The 21,220-nt window shown below is 41.2% G+C and overlaps 1 protein-coding gene across 3 annotated transcripts in view; it reads right to left on the bottom strand.

The window, feature by feature from the left end:
• Window positions 1–21,220, bottom strand: part of CMTR1 (cap methyltransferase 1) — a 37,831-nt gene that overhangs the window by 13,575 nt on the left and 3,036 nt on the right. For all 3 annotated transcript variants that reach the window (XM_035108151.2, XM_035108153.2, XM_035108152.2), the window contains exons 3-22: window positions 20,488–20,642; window positions 16,273–16,431; window positions 15,667–15,759; window positions 13,210–13,281; window positions 12,741–12,835; window positions 12,589–12,661; window positions 12,210–12,408; window positions 11,614–11,732; window positions 10,641–10,737; window positions 9,711–9,843; window positions 8,814–8,993; window positions 8,027–8,083; window positions 7,536–7,593; window positions 7,135–7,203; window positions 6,271–6,402; window positions 5,403–5,525; window positions 3,187–3,278; window positions 2,622–2,690; window positions 1,724–1,771; window positions 915–1,027 (exon numbers count right to left, since the gene is read on the bottom strand). In XM_035108151.2, coding sequence (XP_034964042.1) covers window positions 915–1,027; window positions 1,724–1,771; window positions 2,622–2,690; window positions 3,187–3,278; window positions 5,403–5,525; window positions 6,271–6,402; window positions 7,135–7,203; window positions 7,536–7,593; window positions 8,027–8,083; window positions 8,814–8,993; window positions 9,711–9,843; window positions 10,641–10,737; window positions 11,614–11,732; window positions 12,210–12,408; window positions 12,589–12,661; window positions 12,741–12,835; window positions 13,210–13,281; window positions 15,667–15,759; window positions 16,273–16,431; window positions 20,488–20,642 — 2,136 coding nt within the window. The remainder of the gene's footprint in view (window positions 1–914; window positions 1,028–1,723; window positions 1,772–2,621; window positions 2,691–3,186; window positions 3,279–5,402; window positions 5,526–6,270; window positions 6,403–7,134; window positions 7,204–7,535; window positions 7,594–8,026; window positions 8,084–8,813; window positions 8,994–9,710; window positions 9,844–10,640; window positions 10,738–11,613; window positions 11,733–12,209; window positions 12,409–12,588; window positions 12,662–12,740; window positions 12,836–13,209; window positions 13,282–15,666; window positions 15,760–16,272; window positions 16,432–20,487; window positions 20,643–21,220) is intronic.

Raw genomic sequence — 21,220 nt, 5'->3', positions numbered from 1 at the left:
GCCCTGCCCAGGTGTTGAGATCTGCAGGAGTTTTTGCTGGCAGTTCTACTACCTTTGTGATGTCTATGGGGCAGCAGTGTCTGAGAGGGCCTTAAAAGAGCCTTGTGAGAAGGAAAAACTTCTCACTTTTGGGGGGGGGGTACACCAAGGGGGCTACACTTCTAAGGCACATCTGGAAAATTCAGGATATGGCCTGAAGGCATATGAGGCTACCACCTTGCTGAAGCTAGGTAGGGTCCAAGTCGGGTCAAGGTTTTTTGTACTTCTGCCAATCTTGGGATTCCCGCAAGAATGCTTATTGCCTTCCTCTTGGTTTTCAGTGACCCTGGCTTAGCTACAATCCTGCTGGTACTCACTAGCTGAATACACTGTTAGAAGGAATGATGGGGCAGGAAAGGCAGCCTCATGCTCCAGGTGATGGACAGAGGATAAGGGAACTTGACCTCTTGACAGGTAGTTGCCCTGCCCTTGAGTTCTCATCCTGTTACTGGGCACCCTACTCATTTCAATCCTGAGTTGTGGCAGGAAAAGCAATGCATGGGAAGAGAAGCTGCTTCTGTAGTATTTACCATGGATGGCTTTTAAGGAAGAAAAGCACAGGGGGCATATGAAAGGAGAAAACCACTTCAGCAATCTTCTGCAAGCATTTTGCACTGCTCTTTCTTCAAAAAAATAATACCTCAAGATATTCCCCAGCTTCCAACGTTTCCCTGCAAAATGCTATATTCTGCTAGGAGAATCAGGATCCAAGTCAGAATGGGAGAGGCAACTAACCAAATAGAGGAATGTACTCTCTTAGTTTTTTAAAAGCAGAAAATGGTCCATGTAATTGTCTTGACCGAAGCAGAGATGCATATTTCAGAGCTTGACTTTGACCATCATGGCAGAGAGTCCCTGAACAGAGAAGGACATACCACTGACAGTCCGAACGATGTACAATCCCGTGGGAACAAAGTGTCTGTCGTCACGGCCAGTGTAGGACAGCCGTGGGGTTCCGCCTGAGCTCTTGATGATCTTCATCTCTAACCTATGCCACCAAACAACCAGGAGACAGGGTGTTCATACCCAAAGTAACAAAAAATGCACAAAGCACAGGTCTCAGCAATGTGGCAAACAGTTGGACCCTGGGACTTGATCCAGGAGGTGCAGTTCAAATCCCTAGCCAGGCATATACTCCACTGTGGTCAAATTACCAACACAAATTCTTCTCTCTGTTAAAAGTATAACTGTGACTTAATTTAGAGGGGTGTTGTGAGGATGAACAAGATAAGGAAGTTGCCAGCCAACAAAAAAATTGTGGTTGCCAGGATCATGCCCCACCTGCAAGGGGAGCTGGTTTGCCGGTGACCTCATGCTGAGCCTCCAAATGACTCTTACAGAATCTACAGATAGATTCAGGGCTTTTCCAAAATATGAATGTGCTGATCTTTAAAAGCAGCCAGTATTTCTCCCAGCAGCCAGCCACACCAGCAAGCCTCTTCTATGTCCTAAGGGAGAAAGGGGATGGAACTCTGCAGGGCTGGCCAAAACAGTGTTAGAGGCTTGGCCATTAAAAAAACCTAACTTCCTTCCGCTAGCCAATAAACATATGTTCCTTTTGGATAGGCTGATGGATCCTACCAGTAATGCAGAATTAACAATATTCTCTTTTTTTAAAAAAAACTGAGAAGGTCCAAATAATAACAAAATAAAGACTGTAAATCCAGGATTTGTGAGCACTTACCTTAGAAAAATCTTTTCCATATCCTCTAGCCTGTATACCTCCTTCACTCTGTGGAGAAAAGTCCGTGAGTGGAATAATATGCTGGCCACAACATCTAACTGTAGGTTGAGTTCTTACAAGCTCTTCAAAACTGCTGATGACTCTGCTTTCAAAAAAACTTACTCCCCAGGTGCTCTCATCAAGACTCCTAAAAATCTTAGACTTTCTATAAAAGGAAGTTTCTAGCCCTCATGATTGAGACGTAGAATACAGTAATAAAGGGGGGGGAAACAAATCACAGAACTCTACTGATCTGAGCACTTCATGTCAGCAGTACCACCAGCCTTCTTGCTGAATTTAGACAACTGGACAACTCGCTTGAGAAATAGTAGGTGTAACCCTGCTATTTTGTTTCAGCATCAGAAAAACACAGAGTGAAATATTACACAGGTCCTATACAACAAACTTGATTCTGAAAGGGTGCTGTTGATTGGCAAGCTTTATGCAGGTTAAATTCGTTATCCAAAACAAAATTATTAAAACTGAAGAGGCACAACCACCCTTTAGTAAAGTGTATGTTTCCAAGATGATCCATGGTGCTGCTCTCTCTTGTGCCCTGATTTCTTTGCCCTCCCCTCTTGTCTTCATATAAGTTACAAACTAGACCCAGAAAAAGAACCACATCTTTTGGTCTCTGATTCTTCTGTCTAGGAGCTAACCCAGTTTATTTAAAGGATAAGCTCTTCACATATCAAACTGATCTGAAATGGTCTTTCATAGGAAAGCATCCTCCCACATCACTCTTGCTGGCTTCCTAATGTACAACTTAATGTGAAAATCCATCATGGCACAAACGACCTACAAAGCACTTTTAATTACAGCCCCAGAAGCCAGCAAGAATCCAAAAGGCCGCACTCACCGGATGGGGTTCATATCTGGCCGGCTAGGTTTAGAGACGGCTTTTACAAATTTCTCTGCTAGCTGAATTCTGCAACCAAAAAATAAGGATTTCTTTAGTTTAGCTTTCCTCAAAAATGGATTAAAGTCTTATACAATGGGGAGGCTACTCAAGATAATAACATAACCAATCTAAAGACTGACTGATTTAATAGTTTGGCCCATTTAAGTCCAGATGCCTACAGGAAGCCCCAAAATAGGACAAACTATGAGTAAAATGTGGCTAGGAAGGCACCTGAGGGCTGTTGGCTTTTTCTCATGAAAAAGGATCCCTTCTGCACTAGTATATTCCCAAATGTTAAGATTTGCTTGTTTGCTGCTAATGGAGTAGTCTTCTCTGCCACAGAGTTGCACTGGCTAACTAAGTGGAGATCAAGAAAAGGCATACTGCATTCAGAAGCTTGCTCTTTCAAAATTTCCCAATGTCTATTTGGGGTTATTCTGTTGAACAGCTGAGACTCTAGGTTAAGAACCCACCCCTCACCCATCAAACTATATACACAAGTAATTTCCCAAACTCTGCTTACCGTTGATTGAAATGTTGTTCTCGGACATCACTACCATTTATCACCAGGGCATCCAGGATGTGGATGGCATTAATTTTTCGCTGTGCTTTTCCCTAGGGAGAGGAAAATAGGCACCTCACAAAGTGCTGCTGTATTTTGAGTGTGTTGCAAAGAATACCATCTGCATACGCAACAGCTTCCCACCTCACTGACTGCTTCAGAAGTTATACTAAAAAGTGCTCTTTGGCTGCATGTCACGATAAGCTTGAAATAAACTATGGCTGACAGGAAACCAGGGCACACTGCTCCGTCATATTGGTTTTGCCCTGAGCCAGGATACAAACCACAAGCACTTTTTGGTTTGCTTCTCCCAAACAAACCATGAGCGGTAAGCCAAGGTGGCTTCCACTTATGGTTTGCTTCGAGAACAAACTGTGAGTGCTGTCGCTTCTGGATCTTGAACTCATAGCTCACCCGTTAACAGATAAAACCCATTGGCATGCTGCCTTAGGGGATGGGGAAAAGTCAGGAATCTGTGGATCAAATCAACCTTCCAAAAGAATGAAGTAACTGCTTGGTTGGTGGAGATCAGGGGTGTTTCTAGGCCAGCACTCCCAACAATGGCTAGCCAGGTAACCTTGCAAAGCTCGCAAGCAGGGAGTAATGGAGAAAACACTCTTACATTTGTTCTCTGCGTTAGGAAATCATGCACATATTGTGGCAGAACACGGAAATTCCATTCTTAACTGTCACGGAAAGATCTATCTCCCATTTAACTCATTTAATCCTTTTAAAAAGCCATCTCTACAAGTTGCCAGCGCCACATCCTGCAGTAGGAAATCCTTTAATTTAAGCACCGTGTGAAGAAATAGTACCCTTTGGCTGTCCCAATCCTATTGCTAAATCAATTCCACAGCATGAATCTGGATTTGAGTGTTTCAGAGATGGCAATTTCTCTCTATACAGTTCATTATTTTCCAAAGTCTCTTACGTTCTCCCACCCTAAAAGTCTGAAAACGGTTGAACACACATAAACCCCAGCAAAGCTGGCGACAGCCAACTACCTCCCAAAATGTTCCTTCAACTAAGCCTGACTGGATCTGAACAAATGGACTGTGTCAGAAGCTATGGAAAGATCACACAAGAGCACAGCAAGCATATTGCAATAGCTTATAAAGAGAAGGTAGCTTTGTACCAAAGCGAACATGTGGCTGAGCAAGGTAAATCTCCCTTTCTGCGTCTCACTAGGTGAACCCTGAACTGTGAATTAGGCTTTAAGAAGATTAAAATTCCATTATTTTAGGCTTTCCAAAACAAATGTCAAAGAGTGCTTGATGGAATTAAAAACACTAGCATTTTTATTAGAATAAATTGTAATAAGCTTGATGGAAATGGGAAATTTGGTCCCACGGTAGTCGTAACATACAACGCTTTGTTCTCTTTTATGATTTTGATATTGTTCAGATTCTACTGTTGATCGTATTCACTGAAGTTCATTTTGCACTTCATACTGTTTCTAACACATCTATTTTTTAAGTATAAAAAGTTAGGATTTCAGCACACATTTTTTATTCTTGAACTGTTTTATCCTGTTTTTATTAGATGAAACTGATTTTACTAATTTGGACAATTTTTGTGGAGTTTTTTTTAATCATTTTGTGTATTATTTATTGCTTTATCACTTGTTTGCCACCTTGGGGTTCCTCTGAGAGAAAGGGCAGAAGATTGATTGATTGATTGATTGATTGATTGATTGGAAAAATTGTGTCAATGCCTGAATTTTTAACTTATTTTATAAGGATTGGTAGTTACTGGTAGTTAAATTCTGTTTGCTGCTTGTGCACTAGTCTCAGGAATGCTTACATTTTTTCATTCCCAAATATCCCCTGCAGAAAATCATTTATCCCTTGACACACATTAAGATAAATTATCTTCTCTAAACTTTGTGATTAGTGACTAAAAATAATAATAATCCCATAGCAATATTTGTTCTGCAAGCTTGGTAAATTGGTAAGAAAACGATAGATCGACTTCGGGAGAGGGGAGCTTTGGCTGGAGTATATGCATGTGTGCAAGTGATCCTACCTTGGAAGAGCAAGCCACAAAGGGACCTTAAATGCCACTATACTTACCAAAAGCCCTAGTGATGAGTGTCAGGCCTTTCCCACTTGTAATATGAGTTTTAAATTGCTTATAGAAGAAAATTAGCCCCTTCTGAAGAAAAACCAGTCTCTTACCTCTCCTTTCAGCTCATGAACTATCTCCACAGACAGAAGTGTGTCCCGTGGTAATTCTGTTTTCAAGTCCAGCTTGGTCCAGCGATCTGATGTGCGACCAGCCCAAGTGTATATCTGAGACTTCTGCATGTAAACAAACAGGAAGGCAGCAAGATTAGGGACCAAAGGAGTTCACAGAGGAGGCTACAGTCTCTTGGAGTTAGTGCCAGGTCAGGAGAGAGAGAGAGAGAGAGAGAGAGAGAGAGAGAGAGAGAGAGAGAGAGAGATTGCCATAGTGGAATGTACTTTATAACGAAGCACCTAAAAAGGTTGTCAGGGGAAGAAGAAAATCTTAAATTTTATCTGTTCTAGTATTTTAACTTTTGTATGTTTTAAAGTAGATTTCTAAGTTTTTCTGGATTTTACTTTTTTATCTTTTGTAAACTGCTTTAAGATCTTTTACAATCAAGCGGTGTACAAATTTTATTAAATAAATAAATAATGAGTAAACCGTTATCCAGCTTGTTTGCAAGCTTCTCTTTTAGCCCTCACAAGCGAGGGACTTAATTTCACTGAAGAAATTAAGAAATCATGCTATCAGAACATGATAAGATCATGTAGTTGGTGAATTTATAAAACAAGATAAAGCTTACTAAAAAAATGGCTTGTAATGTATCAATGAGATACCAGCAAAGGGAATCCACAGACCAAACCGCCACCATGACCATTTAAGCCAGGATCTAAAACAAGACCACTCCTGCGGATAAGCAGGAGCAACGCATGGCTGAATGAAATTGCAGACCAAGCACCAACTTGCTTAAAATATACAGGGTTTTGTTTTCTCCCACCAAAACTCATTGTTACATTTCATTACTGTATTACCACTTACCCCTAGTGCTAGAAGGAACTTCTGCTCACTTCCCGACACCATGCACCTGTAATCCAGCACAGGTCGGATTTTCTCCAAGGTTTTTGAGTTGAGAGGTGTTGGTTTGTAACTGAAGATCTCCATGTCAGCACCCTAAAACAAAAAGAAGAGGGAATTGTTATCCCCAAAAAGGCTCTCACAATGACTGAAATTAAGGAAGTCATTTCCGTGCTCCATATACTGCATATCTCCACCGTCCTCCAGCCCGGACACTGAATCCAGCTCCAAGGGCCTTCTGGCAGTTCCCTCATTGCAAGAAGTGAAGTTACAGGGGGCCAGGCAGAGGGGCCTTCTCAGTAGTGGCACCTACCCTGTGGAATGCCCTCCCATCAGATGTCAAAGAGATAAACAACTACACAACTTTCCAGAGACATTTGAAGATTATTGGGAAGTTTCTAATACGTGATGTTTCCTTGTATTTTTATATGCCCAGACTGGCTAGGGCAACCCACTCAGATGGGCAGGATACAAACAATAAATTATTATTACTAATGTGGTGACATTTTCTGCCTCCAGCAGTCAGTTGTGAAAATAACTACACAATGCGGCATCTGACCTCAAATATATTGTCTGCAAAACTGATTGTTTGAACCAGGGAGTTTATAAGTAGATACATAGGTTTAGAGAGGGCCGAAGCAGATATACCTCTCCGTAATAGCCAGCTCCAAACTTACAATGATACACTTCACCTTTTGCTGTTAATAGCAACCAATATAAGAAGCCTTGCAGGGGGGTGTTTTCCCCATCTTTGCTTTCTGCTGTCTCATGATAAAGAGCATTAATTTAATCTGAGCATAGAGAACAAACAGCAACTGGAAGTCTCACCTGGATTAGCTCAAAGAACTTGGACTTGGGATCAGAAGAGGATGGAGCAACTCGGGCCTGGTCTGGAATCTAGAGCAACCAAAGAGCCAATGAGTCAACAAGGATTTGGTTCACACATTACATTTATTCCATCATTGCTTCTAATTATTTGCTGTTCATCAGGCATAGAGTAAAGGGGACATATGGAGAAGCAAATGAAATTTTTTAAAAAAATCTTTCTCCAACCATCACTCTCTAAATACACAGAATGAAATATAAACAATATATACAGTCCCTAGTATGCCCTGTGGTTGTTTTTTAAGGGAAGATAATCCTCTTCAACAGAGAATACAGAGACTTCTATACACATTAAAAAAGGAGAACTACAAAACTATATTTTGCTGTTCTGTGGTTTTACTCACCTCCCAGAGTCGGAGGCATTCCTTTCGGATGTCAGCCTGCCGTGGTTCATTCAAGGTCCTAGAAGAATTTGTGAAGATTTTTTTGAATTTTCCAGTAAGAAAGATAATTCAGCTTGCCAGCCCCCACCACCTCACAATCTGTCCCCAAGGATGGATTCTTCTTTTCAATTCACATAGTGATTTATGCACCATAAGATGAAAAACAAGGTGAAGAAGACCCCCCCCCCAATAAAGTTCTGAAATGCTGCTGTAGATCTCAGAAATTAGACCTGGAAGATCTATAAAAGAATACCGCAAAGCACAAACTTGACTCACTGACTTGAATGACACTAAGTCAGCTAACATTCCCTGGAATGGAGTCACTTTCATGCAAGTATTTCCCATGCCCCACCACCCAATGAAGGCTGTAACATCTCAAACAGTACAAACAACAAACCTGAATTACAGTTCGGCCCTCACCCAAGTGTACCTTTAAATATAAATATACTTACGTGTCTTGAACAAAGGCACGGATTTTGGCCAGTGCTTTGATCTGAACAGCGCAGAGTCTGGAAGAGAAAGCAGGTCCCAGCTTTAGAATGGGTTATCCACTGAATTGACAAAGTAGCTATCTGAAGATCTTGCGAATCAGAATGCGCATGAAAAATAACCAAAAGACAGAATGACCAATTTCAATACAATACAGTAACTGGCCATGCTGCAATGGTACTGCCAGGGAATTGAGGAATATTTTCACTCTTCCTTCACAAAAGGAGGTTGGGTTTTGTGTGTTGCTGTTGTTGTTTATGTTAACCTATGACTATTGCTATCTGTGCAGAAAGTAAGTTTTATTATTATTGCTGCTTTTCAGGTTAAAAAGAAGAGAAGAATGGCTGGTCAGGATAATACAGAAATGCAACAAGTGAATAAAGTACACTAAAAAACAGAAATTAGCAAGATTTCTTACGATCAACTGATAATACCAGTTTTATATTATCACTGCAGAGTAGAGAAAGCCACGAGACTATAATATATAAAGCAGGAGTGGGAAATCTAGATGTGCCATTAATCATGCATCTACAATTAATGGTGCCTAATTGGCATTTGAAAACAAAGGACAGGACACGAGTTATACAGTGTTACTTCATTATTCACCTTCTGCCACTTTGTCTTGTGAACTAATCCACAATATATGGACTTTGCAGAGGAAGAATTATTGGAAGCAGACAGCTTAGGAAAAGTGACTAGCAGAAAGGGTACCACAAAAACCTGCAATTTCTTCTCTGCCCTTAAACTCACCTTTCATTTGATCGGATTATATAATCATGGAAATCATGGTCACCATTGATTACTTCCAAAGGGACAACAAGGTTTACATCCTGGTCTGTGTTGCGTAGCTGATTGAGTTTGATGTTCACCGAGAAAAGATAGTCTCTCACATCATCAATTCCAGACTTCAATCCTCGGCATACTACATACCTGTAGGGTGAGACAGACGATTTACTCATTAACTATAATGACCTTCTGATGCATTGTGCCAAACTGTAAGATGAAATAAATACAGCTTGCAGAAAACCTTTTCTGCTTTTGCAAGAGGTGATGACAACCGTTATTGGTTATCATTTATTTTATTACTTCCACTAGTGCAAAGCACTTTCCCAGTTCCATCTTATTTTATTCCTATTTTAAGGACAAGAAAATTAGAGATATTGACTTGCCCCAGATGAGCTGGAGTACCTTAGGCCACAATCCTGCAATTAACTGGGAATGTGCTTGAGAAACATTTTATTGTGATATGGGCTTCTTTTGGCAATGGCCCCAGAGGCATCAAATTCACTGAAAAGAAGGTAAGTATACAAGTGATTTCTGGTCATTATCTGTCTGGTGAAATTTTACTTCAAAGGTATTTGAAAAAGGTAGTAGGAAAAAAGAAACTTCAAGCACAGGTATTAACGAATATAATAGCATGGAGGATTACAAGTGATCCTCTCATTACTGTACAAAATTTAATTGCCTCCCATCTAGCAGCTTGATGTACAAGGAAATATTTAGCAAAACAAATTGAATGTGATGCAGCACCCAAACTCTCATAAGAGTTTGTAGCAAAGCTGCAGCTACTTCAAACCATTTTTTTATCAGAGCCGCAGTGTTCAAAGAGACAGGTACCTTCCACCTTCCACAATGCTCAGGTCTCACCTTTCAGAATTGGCAGGGCGACTCGTCACAGGTTTGAAGATTGACACACGCTCAAAGCAGCAGTAGAGCAAGTATACGAGGCCAACACTGAATGGCGTGAACAGATCAAAGGTTTTGCAGACAAAGTGCCCTCCTGGAGCAGAAAAAGCAAATTGAAGCTACACCTTACAAAGAGAAAGGAGAAACACACACTGCTTTATTATTAATCATATTTGTATCCCACCCTTCCTCCAAGGCACTGAGGGTGGTGCACATGGGCTTATCACATGTTATCCTCACAAGCACCTGTGAGGGAGATTAGGCTGAAAAACAGTACCTTCTACACAATGAACATAATGGCTGAGCCGGGATCTGGATGCCTGCCTCCCCAATCTGCCCCACACACTGTCTATATCACACATAGTTTATGACAGCAGCCATTCTTGTCCATAGATGATTTGGAGGATCATGCTGTAGAAATCTCACAGGATATTCTCTTGGGTACTTAACAATCACATTTTCAAACATCATTCAACCCTTTCACCTCCATTTAAAACTTCTCCCCCAATTCCCCGAAAAGGGAAGAGATTGGACAGAAGGGATTCCAGCAAAGTCCTCTGCCTGCTGCCTTCAGAACATTTCCATGGTAAGGTGGTAATCCCCAAGGCCAACATAAAGTTCTCCATTGGCTCGCTATGAGAAATTCATATTCTGCAAATACGAGGAAATGCCAAGAGTTTCCAAATCCAAATCTTATTTTAAAAACAGTGATCCATAATTATAGAAGAGGAACAGAAGGACCAACACCTACAAAAACGAAGAGTCTGGTCTCTTACACAATACTGCACAAGATGGGGGTGGAGATAAGAGAGTCTAGAATAGTTAACATTAAAGCCACAAGGGACAGAAAGGGAAATACAGAGATGGGGGGGAAAGCATGTGGAGAAGCACCTGTTCGTATGACAGAGAGTGCTGTGAGGAACTGGCAAAGAGTCAGCTGCTTGCTTAGAATCTCTTGGATGTTTTCCTGACCCTCAACAGAGAAACCCTGAAACACACAACAAACAGCAAACCTTAATGCAAATCACATTTTATATAACTGAAACCCAGTATCACATTTCATGAAACAGAAAACTTAAATTCAATTCACCCTTCCCTCTTTGGAGAGCATGGCAAGTCACTGCCTGCCCACTGAGCTGCATGCTGCCTTCTCCCTCCCTGGGCTTAACATGTGTGCTTCTATCTTTCCATAATGTGTCAGGGAAGAAGAAGCTTGCTTCTCACTTTCAGTAAAGAGATAGCTAAGATAATAGTCAGTAAGGATGGAGGGGGGGAGTGAGCAGAGAAGGGAGAATTGGAGGAAGTGGTCCTCCTCAGTCCCACAGTCAGGAGGGTGGGGGGATCATCTTCATGGCACTGTGCCTCATTAAAGAGTCTGTTCCTCCTCCGCACCATTCTTCTCTTCACACCGAGGAAGCGCTCATCACACAAGGAGCCACTCTCATTGTCTGTCACACAGTGTATACAAACACACACAGAGAGAGTGTGTTATTCAACTAGAAGGAACAAGGATGCACTCGCAGAGGGTAGCAGCAGCTTTCATGCCGTACACTGAGTGCTCAGATATGCTGGTGAAGGACATCAGCAACAAATCTGTGTTGTGATGTTCTATGAACCACCACACCATGTATTTGTTGATTTTATTTGTACTGAAATGAAACCATTCATTAATCCACTCCCAAAACAAAACTGATCCATTAGTAAACCTGTGTGTGTGTGTGTGTGTGTGTGTGTGTGTGTGTGTGTACACAAGCTCTCTGAATCATCACATCACATTTATAACAAGCTAAATGTCACATCACAATGCACAAAGCTAGGTCCCTCTCTTAGCTCAGGGAACAAAGGGAAAAGAGAAGGAACATACCCCATCAGCCATCAAGAAATGTACCCCCTTGCGATCTGTATTGTCCAGCACAAAATTCTGGAAGGCAGTGATGTTCTCGGGACGGGTGATGTCTCCATCTCCCTCAATTCCTTCTTCACCTGTGCACAAGGAAAGCAAGGAATTTGCTCTCATCTGCTGTGTATTATTGCCATTACATACGACAGAATCATTTCCAAAGATTTCTCATTATTTCATTTTTAAAACTTATGACTACACTTCCACATAAAGTGATCTGAGAAGTTTTGTAAAAGAAGTGCCACTTCTCTCATCTCTCGTGATGTTGGTATTCCTTGCTATTCTTGGTAGTTTCGACACTTGATTACATCCTTTGTTTTTAAAAAATGGGGCACAGTGGCAACAATCTGTGTATCCTGCCTGTCTGTCTCCAAGATCAAATGGCAATCAACTTTCAAAACATATACAACTTCTGTAGGTACTGACAGAGCTGTCCCCAAAATGTTTCAGATTTAAAAATGCACGTGCATTCAAAACTCTTTGTCTTTCACTTGACACTGAAGATGAACTATGAGGGGGTGGGGAGAAGGTTGCCATGATAAATACATGCTTGTACATACCATAGTAAGGCTCGAAGAGCTCACTAGAAGCAGCAAAGAAATCCTCCAATTTGAAATCATTTGGTCCTTTTAAGGTCATGCCAAAACCTTTTGCATGCCACTTCTTCCTCCAGAGGACATACTCTGAGAAGCCCCCAGGGCCAGCACATACATCAGCAAAGTACAGGAGCTCTGCATCACGATCTTTGATTAGAGGTTTCTGCAAAAATGGAGAAGGGATGAGACTCAAAGCACATCAACAGAAGCAACCCACTAACCAAAGCAACAACTGCATTGCCTGACTGTATCCCTGACAAAATAAAACTCTGAAGGATTTTCCCACCCAATTCTCCCATTCACAGAAGACACTGAATATTTACAGATATAGAAAAACCTTTACCCCTCGAGAATCCTTTGGGTTTGTAAACATGTGGTCAAAGACGTAGTCTAGGTTTGCCATCTTCATTGCTGCTCTGTAAATGCAAGAGGGAGACTTGTTAAGAGTCTGCCCATGCTAACTCAAGGGCCGCAAATCTGAGATCCTCCATTGACCTGTTTAGGAAGAAGACTCCACGGATCATCTCATAGGGGTTGGACCTTGTACGAGCTCTGCGCATTTCCTCTCCATCCAGCTCATCAAACACACTCTGGGAAAAGAAGGAACAAGTCTAATTTGACAAGGAGGTCAAATTATAGTTAAGTAATATCAAATTACAGGAACCTAGCTATAGGGGAATAGCAATGTGCTCACAATTCTCTAGCTGGAGGTATTAAGATGCAATAACTTAGGTAGCACTACTACAACCTTTTGAAGCCAGTAAGAAACAAAGTGAGATTTTAAACACTGAGTCTGAGACTAAAATTCTGGCCTCAAAATTAACGCTTTATTTGGCATGGATGAAGTGTCCAGGTCACTTGACCCCAAATGTCTCAAAACAACCAACTCGCAAAGCTTCCAGATCTTAGATATACTCCCGTTCTCTTCCACGGAGAGGCTCTGTCCCCAACAGACAAAACTCACCTTGCACTGAAGCATATTCTGTAGGAGTTCTTCTCCACAGAAATGTGTTTCATCATCAATCACCAGTTTTTTCTAGGGAATAAAATTTGGGGGACATGAATAAACAAACAGAACATCTTTCTCTTTATTAAGACACTGTTCATGTGGCAAGACACCTTTCATGAAAACATGCAAATCTAACAACAAGAAAATAGTTTGGGGCATCTGCTCTCAGGTGGGAACTCTGACCTACTCCTTGTGTGCCAGATATATGGACACATCACTTTTTCGGTATGAGAAATAGGATTTAGGGACTGGAACTGTAGACACCTGCCTTCATCAACAGCTTCCCGCCACATGTGATTCTTTTTCAAACTTTGAAAAGAAATAGTTTAAAGAATCATCGGCTAAATGGAATACTTATCTGATTTGGGGCCATACTTGCTGACCAAGTGGTAAGTGATGAACATGGAGATGGCTTCAGACAGGAACCTAATTTTTTATAGAGCTTTGCGCTTTTTCTTTTTTTAAAAAAATCGCCTATGCTAATAAAAACTTGGATCAAAACACTGAGAGGTGACATTTAGCAAATATCCCTATGCGTGAACCCACTCCAGACTTTTTGGGTTGACATCAGATAGCCAAACCTGATAACTAGGTGCCATCATCACATACTGGCTACATGATCTCCACTTCATAGGCTCATGTACCCTGCAAGAACCACTCTCTATTTAAAACAAAAAGTAAGTACATGTTGCCAAAGCTTCTGCTGAAAGGGATGCAAAAAAGGGATGATGGGAAGGGGGCTTTTGAAGAATATTTTGGGGGGGGTCTGAAAAATATCTGGGGAGCATGGAAAACATTCACCCAGTTTTAATTTTTAAAAACTGTGCAAGAAGGCAACTTAATGAAACTGCAAACAGGAAACAGGCTTGGTGTGAAATGATCAAGGCTACCAATGAATTTGCTTGATATTTAAGATCAAAGCCTGGTTGCTTGGGTCCAAGCCCAATGCACTCTTAACAAGAGCTCACAGCACTTTTTATAAGGGTCAGAAGCAAGGCTGATCAATAATAATCAGTCTGTTTCACTGCAACAGGAAACAGTATACAAGTACATATTGGGAGTATGCATCTATTTCCACTTCAGTTTTCAATCTAAGAACAGTTAGGTATCTACTCACCAGGCAGACTAATAAACATGGCATTTTGCAGCCTGAAGAAAAGTGAGGAAGCTAGCTTTGTATAAACACCCTTAAGAATCACTGCAGTACATCAAACACTTGCCACTATATATCATTAATAAAAACGGCTGGTATCCAAGGAAAAGAAAAAATCCTGTCACTGCTGTTATTTACACTTCTGGCTAGGCTGCAGCCTTTCAAACTATATCACTGGTGAGCAGCAATATTCTCTGTCAGGCAGACAGAGAACACTGTACAAAATGAGAGCATCACTACAGAAAATGTGGCTTTCTGCTGTTGTAATTAAACAGCTTGTCAAGGTACTCAAGCTCTCACAAATGCAGCAATTACATGGATGAAGCTTATTCAAACTGCAATCTGATACTGAAGAACAGAGGGAGTAGCCCTCGAATACCCAAGTATGTTAATTTGCTCACTTCACATGGAAGTATGGACTCAGGTTGAGAACACAGAGCTCAGCAAGATAATGAGTGTAAACACACCAACCTAGGACCCAGGCCCACATCACCCAGCAAAACATTTTTTAGTACAGAAAATGGAAGAGCTGGACTGTTTACAGGTCCTTCTCAACAGATGGTTGTTGTTAGTCAAATAATAAATTATTATTATTAGAGATAAAGAACAATATCACATTCTGTAGACATCTGAAGGCAGCCCTGTATCAGGAAGATTTTTAATGTCTGGTGTATTGTGTGTTCTTTATATTCTGTTGAAAGCCTCCCAGAGCGGCTGGGGCAACCCAGTCAGATGAGCGGGGTATAAGTAATAAATTCTTATAAAAACTATTAGTTTGGAAGCGAATGTTAGCCAAAACATTGGGTGAACATGGGCAGTCACTTTCTCTTAAGTCTAACACTACATATACCCCACCCTCAACTCTTTGGAGGAGGACAAAATAAAAATGCAATACATAAATTGTAAATAGAAATTCATTTATATAAGAGTTCATTGTGGACCATGCACTAAAATAAAATGTTTGGAGCTCATCTGTAATTTTAATAAAAAATATTGAGAAAGTCAAAATCATCTAATTATATTTTTTGGCATTTATTAAATGTATTGTTTTTTACTTCAATGGGCTTCCCTAATATCAATTACATTTTAAAATGTTTACTCAATATTTTGGTTATTCCTAATGTGTTTGTGTCAGGGAAAGGGCATCACTCAAACTGCATTACACTTTTGCATGCAGAATGGCACTTCTGGACTTGGTACCCAGCCTCTCTGAATTCTTAATTGGCTTAGCCCTTAACTCTCTTCCCCATGCTTCATACCTTGCCTATAGTCATCCAATCCTTCATTTCCTCAGCATCTGGAATTTCAGTGGTACATTCTGGGAACCAGTCCACTTGCTCATAAGCGCTAGCCTGCAAACATAAGAAAAGATAAGTAAAAAAGAAGACTGTGTATGCTGCAGCAAAATTTAACTCCTTAATACTTGGAAGTAAACTAGAAGCTCAACACAATCTTTAAGGTTGAAATTCAAATAATGTCTTTAAGAGAACCATAGTGTTTTCATAACACATGGGCAGGCAAAATGTTCATGTGACAAATAAGAATAAGGAAGTTGAAATAGATTACCAGACAGAGGACACTCGGGGCTCTGGGGGGGCGGGGCGGGGTTGACGCAGGGGGAAGAGAGGGGGGAATAATTCCATTTGGCAAGCTAAAATTATTGTGCTGATGGAACGATCAGAAGAGCAAAAGGCTGAATTCCTCCCAGAGGTTAGCACCATTCGCAGGATATAAGCCTTCAAACCAAGGGTTACTTTGCCACGAACTTCACCTGAGCCAGTGGCCACAAGACCTCTCCACCATGCCTAACAGATAAGTGGAAAGCACACAAACATGTAAAAGGAACAAAATGTGCAAATAATTACCTCTGGCTCATCCTTCCAGTTGATGTTGACGTCTCCATCAAATCCTTTCAGAGTCAGCCCCAGACCTCGTCTTCCTTTCTGTTTGGAGGCCTCAACGATCTCTTGTCTCCCCTGGCCATATTTTCCAAGACCTTCACCTTCTCGAAAACCCATTTTGGCCTGTAAGCCAATGCAGAATAAGCTCCTTAGTAACGTCTAACAACAAATTTATGCACTACCTTCTGTGCTTAGGCTAAGGACTAGCAGAATAAATAAATAAATCAGGCCATCTTAGGCTCCTGTGATTAAAAAGTATTGAGTGCACTTAATGAATCTCATAGAAGACTTCTGGGCTCTCCTTCAAGTGTGTTCAGCTTAATTAGGATGAAGCTAGAGTAACTGAATGAAACATGTAAACACAACAACAAAAATGAACTGCCTTGCTACAAATGAGTAACCTGTGAAGAACTCAAGAGCTATTTGCCATTTATCAAATTTATCAACCTGTAAGTACTCTGGGCTCTTTGGACAGAAAAGTCTGTAATGAGACTACAGTTGTGATCATGGTCTCTCTCTCTCTGTCTCACACACGTCAGAAGCCCAAAGCAGTTCATGGGAACCTCACAACAGTAAACAGATGGGATTCAGTTAGCCACAACCCTGCAGCCAACATTAGGATTTTCAAACTTGTGTTCCAGGGAACTCTGGGGTTCCTTGGAAGCTTATCAGGTACAACTTAAAGCAGAGGTTGCCACTGGTGGTCTGTCCACTTTCTTCAAGTGGTCTGCAGCATGTCTGTGAAGAGCAGGTAGACGGCCAGGTTCTAAGGTGAGTAGGATGGACTGGAAGTGATTGGGGGAGGCGTTTGAAAGGAGTGGAGAAGACTAGAGGTTTAAAAGTTTAATCTTGATTTGATAAAAGAGAATGTAGCATCATTACAATTGCTACAACAGGCAGAAAATTTTTTAAGTGGTCCACCAAGACTCTCTGTAATTTTCCTGTAGTCCATTGTGGGGGAAGTTTGAGAACCACTGTCTCAACAAACAGATCAGGTAGGTAGCCGTGTTGGTCCGACGCAGTCGAAATAAATAAATAAAACAAACTTAGTTGGTCTCTAAGGTGCTACTGGACAATTTATTTATTTATTTCAACGAACAGATCAGTAATGGGAAACAGGTTTCTCTGTAAAACAGCTCACATAACACCTAGAAGATGGAAATAGCAGGAGAACTGGGGTACATTCTATGCTACACTTTCAATTACAGTGGTACCTCGACTTACGAAGACGATCCGTTCCGCGGCCATCTTCGTAAGTCGAGGTTTTCGGTTCTCGAAGCGCTGCTTCGGCGCATGTGCGAAGCGCAATTTCGCTTTTCTGCACATGCGCCGACCGTGTGTGCCAGGTGTGTGCGGAGAAAAGACTTCCGGGGGTTGTTGACTTCGGAAGTTGAAACCTTCGGAAGTCGAAGCATTCGGTTGTCGAGGTATTACTGTAACAGAGTGACCCTAGGATACTCTGCTATGCACAGGGATTCTATAGCAGAAATGTGAAGGTTCATGACAAGCTGCCATGAAGAGGTTCCTTGAAGACAGACATTTGAAAACCATAGAAATAAAGCAAATAGAATTAAAGATCTTGTTGGTTATATTTTTTCATTGAAAATATTTTTAAAATTCCTTCACACTATTAAACACCTGCTGTGCTCTTACAGATATAATTAGTCAGGAAGGAAAAACAGTACCGACCTGTGTTTGAAAGACTGCAAACCCCAGTTCCTCAACTGTCAATTAAAGAAAGCCAAGGTCTGAAGGGGAGGTCTAGCTTTGTAGCTCAACTCTCTGGAATGTTACACTGTTGGAGAAACAGGATTTTCGTACTGTAGCACTGCCACCCTCTGGAATTCCCTCCCTAGAGAGACCCACCTAAATTCTTCCTTGCAACTTTTTAGGAAGCAAGTGAAAATATTTCAGATCAGGCCACCATTTTGACTTTTTGATATTTTCTTTTGTACTGGTTCTTACTGTTATGATTCACCTATAGTTTGTTACCTTGGGCAGAATATTTTGTAATTAAGTAGATCAATTATTTCTTTGGCAGCATTTATTCTTTGAGAAACATATATGAGCTACGGATGTTCAACCAGAGTTGTGACATTCCTTGGGGAAATAAGAAGCTGCTTAAACAACTTTACTCCTAGAAACACAGAGAGGAATATAGCACTCACTCATTTTCTTGTAATATAACTATCAGGAACTGATTCCTCAGCAAATCTACACAAATAATCACACACAAACAATATAAGCTTGAAGGGGCTCATTTATCTCTTAACAACTGCACACATTTTTAAGGAGAGCTCACCTCACACTGAGAACTGTAGCTCTAGCACAGCTTACAGCAAACCCTCTACCCATGAACGTAATTACTGAATTAACTGCTCACTGACAGATAAGAATCAGGCAGGCCTCTGTGAGCCAAGGGCAATACTGATGAGGGCCGAGTTATTTTCATAAGGCCTGAGCACTTCACTCAGAAAAGTTGCATCACAGACAACCGGAGCGCTGAATTCCCTCCCCAATATAATGCTTGTATAATTCTAGAGGCAAGGTTGCTACCTTATTCCCTGGCAGGGTTCCTGTGCTTTTAATACCTGTGTGACATACTGAAATTCAACAAGTGGAGATTTCCATATCATTGGATCACAAGGGTAAGAAAAGCTTCAACTTCTTCTGCCTGCTATGAAGCAGTTCAAGATTACCAGGGAAAAGATGTCAGTTCTAGACTAAGGGACAGGTTGTCCCAAGTTCAATTTCTGCAACATGTCCAATACAGCTGAAGTGGTTGTTGTTAAAATACTGAAGATTGGAACATTTTATTATAAAGGCAAGATCATTTTTTGTAATATTTGGAAGGTCAGCTCTAAAACCTGCATGACACATCATTGAAGTTGTGCACACTTGCCTAGGATGAACTATTCCATATTTCAAAAAAGTTGTTTAAACTATGCACACACAGGAACTCACATGGTACCAAACAGCAACATGACTCCAGTGCCCCAAACAAGGAATTCCATTTGAATCTAATTCATTTTTAAGATTCATTGTGCTAGGAATCCATCTGAAATTCTGATAGCATGAAGCAAATAAAAAAAGGGGGCTATAGAGTATGAGCATTTGGATGTAGTCTGAGAACATAGGTGCACTGATGTTTTGCTTTTGCTCTCAAGGAAAAATAATAACCATGGGTTAAAAGGTATATAATGCAGATTTCTCTGTCCCAATTCACATTGTAAATGGTAATACTAAAAGCAAGAGAAGAGTGCTGAAATCACCTCTCTAAAATTCTTAGCATATAGGAAAACCGAACTTTGGTTCATACCTTTCCCCAAAATGCCTCTTTCCAGAAACTTGCAAACAGCAGGTAAGGAGACATTTAAGGACAACAAGTATGAGAATTGATGCTTTTGAATTATGGTGCTGGAGGAGACTCTTGAGAGTCCCATGGACTGCAAGAAGATCAAACCTATCCATTCTTAAGGAAATCAGCCCTGAGTGCTCACTGGAAGGACAGATCATGAAGCTGAGGCTCCAATACTTTGGCCACCTCATGAGAAGAGAAGAATCCTTGGAAAAGACCCTGATGTTGGGAAAGATTGAGGGCACTAGGAGAAGGGGATGACAGAGGATGAGATGGTTGGACAGTGTTCTCGAAGCTACGAACATGAGTTTGACCAAACTGCGGGAGGCAGTGCAAGACAGGAGTGCCTGGCGTGCTCTGGTCCATGGGGTCACGAAGAGTCAGACACGACTAAACGACTAAACAACAACAAAGTATGATGGGGCAGGTAAGTACGTGGAGTGCTAAGCATATATGTTTCAGCATACATGGTGGTTTTGAAGTTCTACCCAAATCAGATAACCAGTCCTTGATTTTGAACCAGATATGCGTTCGAATTTTAAAAGTTTCCCCACCACCAACTAAACCTAGAAATAAGCTCCTAAAAATAAATGGTACAACTTGAAACTTAAAGGCAAATTATGTAATTTGCAACATGACTGTGACTATGCAGCCTTCCAGCTTTCCTAACTAACTGAAAGAGCATTCTGGACACATATTTGGCCCAGACATGTCCCAACATAGTTGGGAAATGGAATCCTACCAAGTGGATCCCACTGACAGTGCTCTTATTTTCCCCGGTTTTGTTTCCACAGGATGTTTGCAAGGGTGCTCTAACCTACCATGAGCTTCTGGGACACGCTGTTATACATGGAGTATCGGGAAGATGTGCCCTGTACAAGGGAGTCTGCGCTGAACTTATTGCTGAAAGAGCCGAGGACAGGCCGCCTCTCACTGATCTCGCCGTCAGATTCGCTGCTGCTTGTGGTGGAAGACTCTGAAAACCAAGCAAAGGAAAGAAACACTCAGTGCCACAGCATATAAAGTTATTCATGGACAAGAACATAGGTCTGTCTAGCTCAGTACTGTCTACACTGCCTGGCAGCAGCTCCCCATAGTTTCAGACTTATCTGGAGATACTGGGGTATGAATCTGGCACTGTTTGCATGTCAAGCATTTTCTCTACCACTGAGCCTTACAGTTCAATTCACTCCTGGAAATCTCTTTAAACTGCCACCAAGTGCTGTAGGAAGCAGACATCCCTCAAACACAATCCTTAGTTTTGTACTGGAGGGTAGGACTCAAAACAATGGCTTCATGTGACAAGGAAGGAGATTCCAATTAAACAGCAAGAAAAACTTTCTAGCAGTAAGAACTGTTCGACAGCAGAACGGACTCCTTTAGGAGGTGGTGGACTCTCCTTCGTTGGAGGTTTTTAAGTAGAAGTTGGATGGCTGTCAGTCATGGAGCTGAGTCAGAAAAGTTGTTTTATAGACTGCAATAACAAATGAAAATTCCACTGACTTGTTTGTACCCTATATAGCCCCTGGTGCCTCTGACTTCACATGGTACTCA

Source organism: Zootoca vivipara, chromosome 3 (genome assembly GCF_963506605.1).
Source record: "Zootoca vivipara chromosome 3, rZooViv1.1, whole genome shotgun sequence".
NCBI lineage: Eukaryota > Metazoa > Chordata > Lepidosauria > Squamata > Lacertidae > Zootoca > Zootoca vivipara.
The sequence above is the reverse complement of the archived record's forward strand: the minus strand, read 5'-3'. Positions and strand labels throughout refer to the sequence as shown.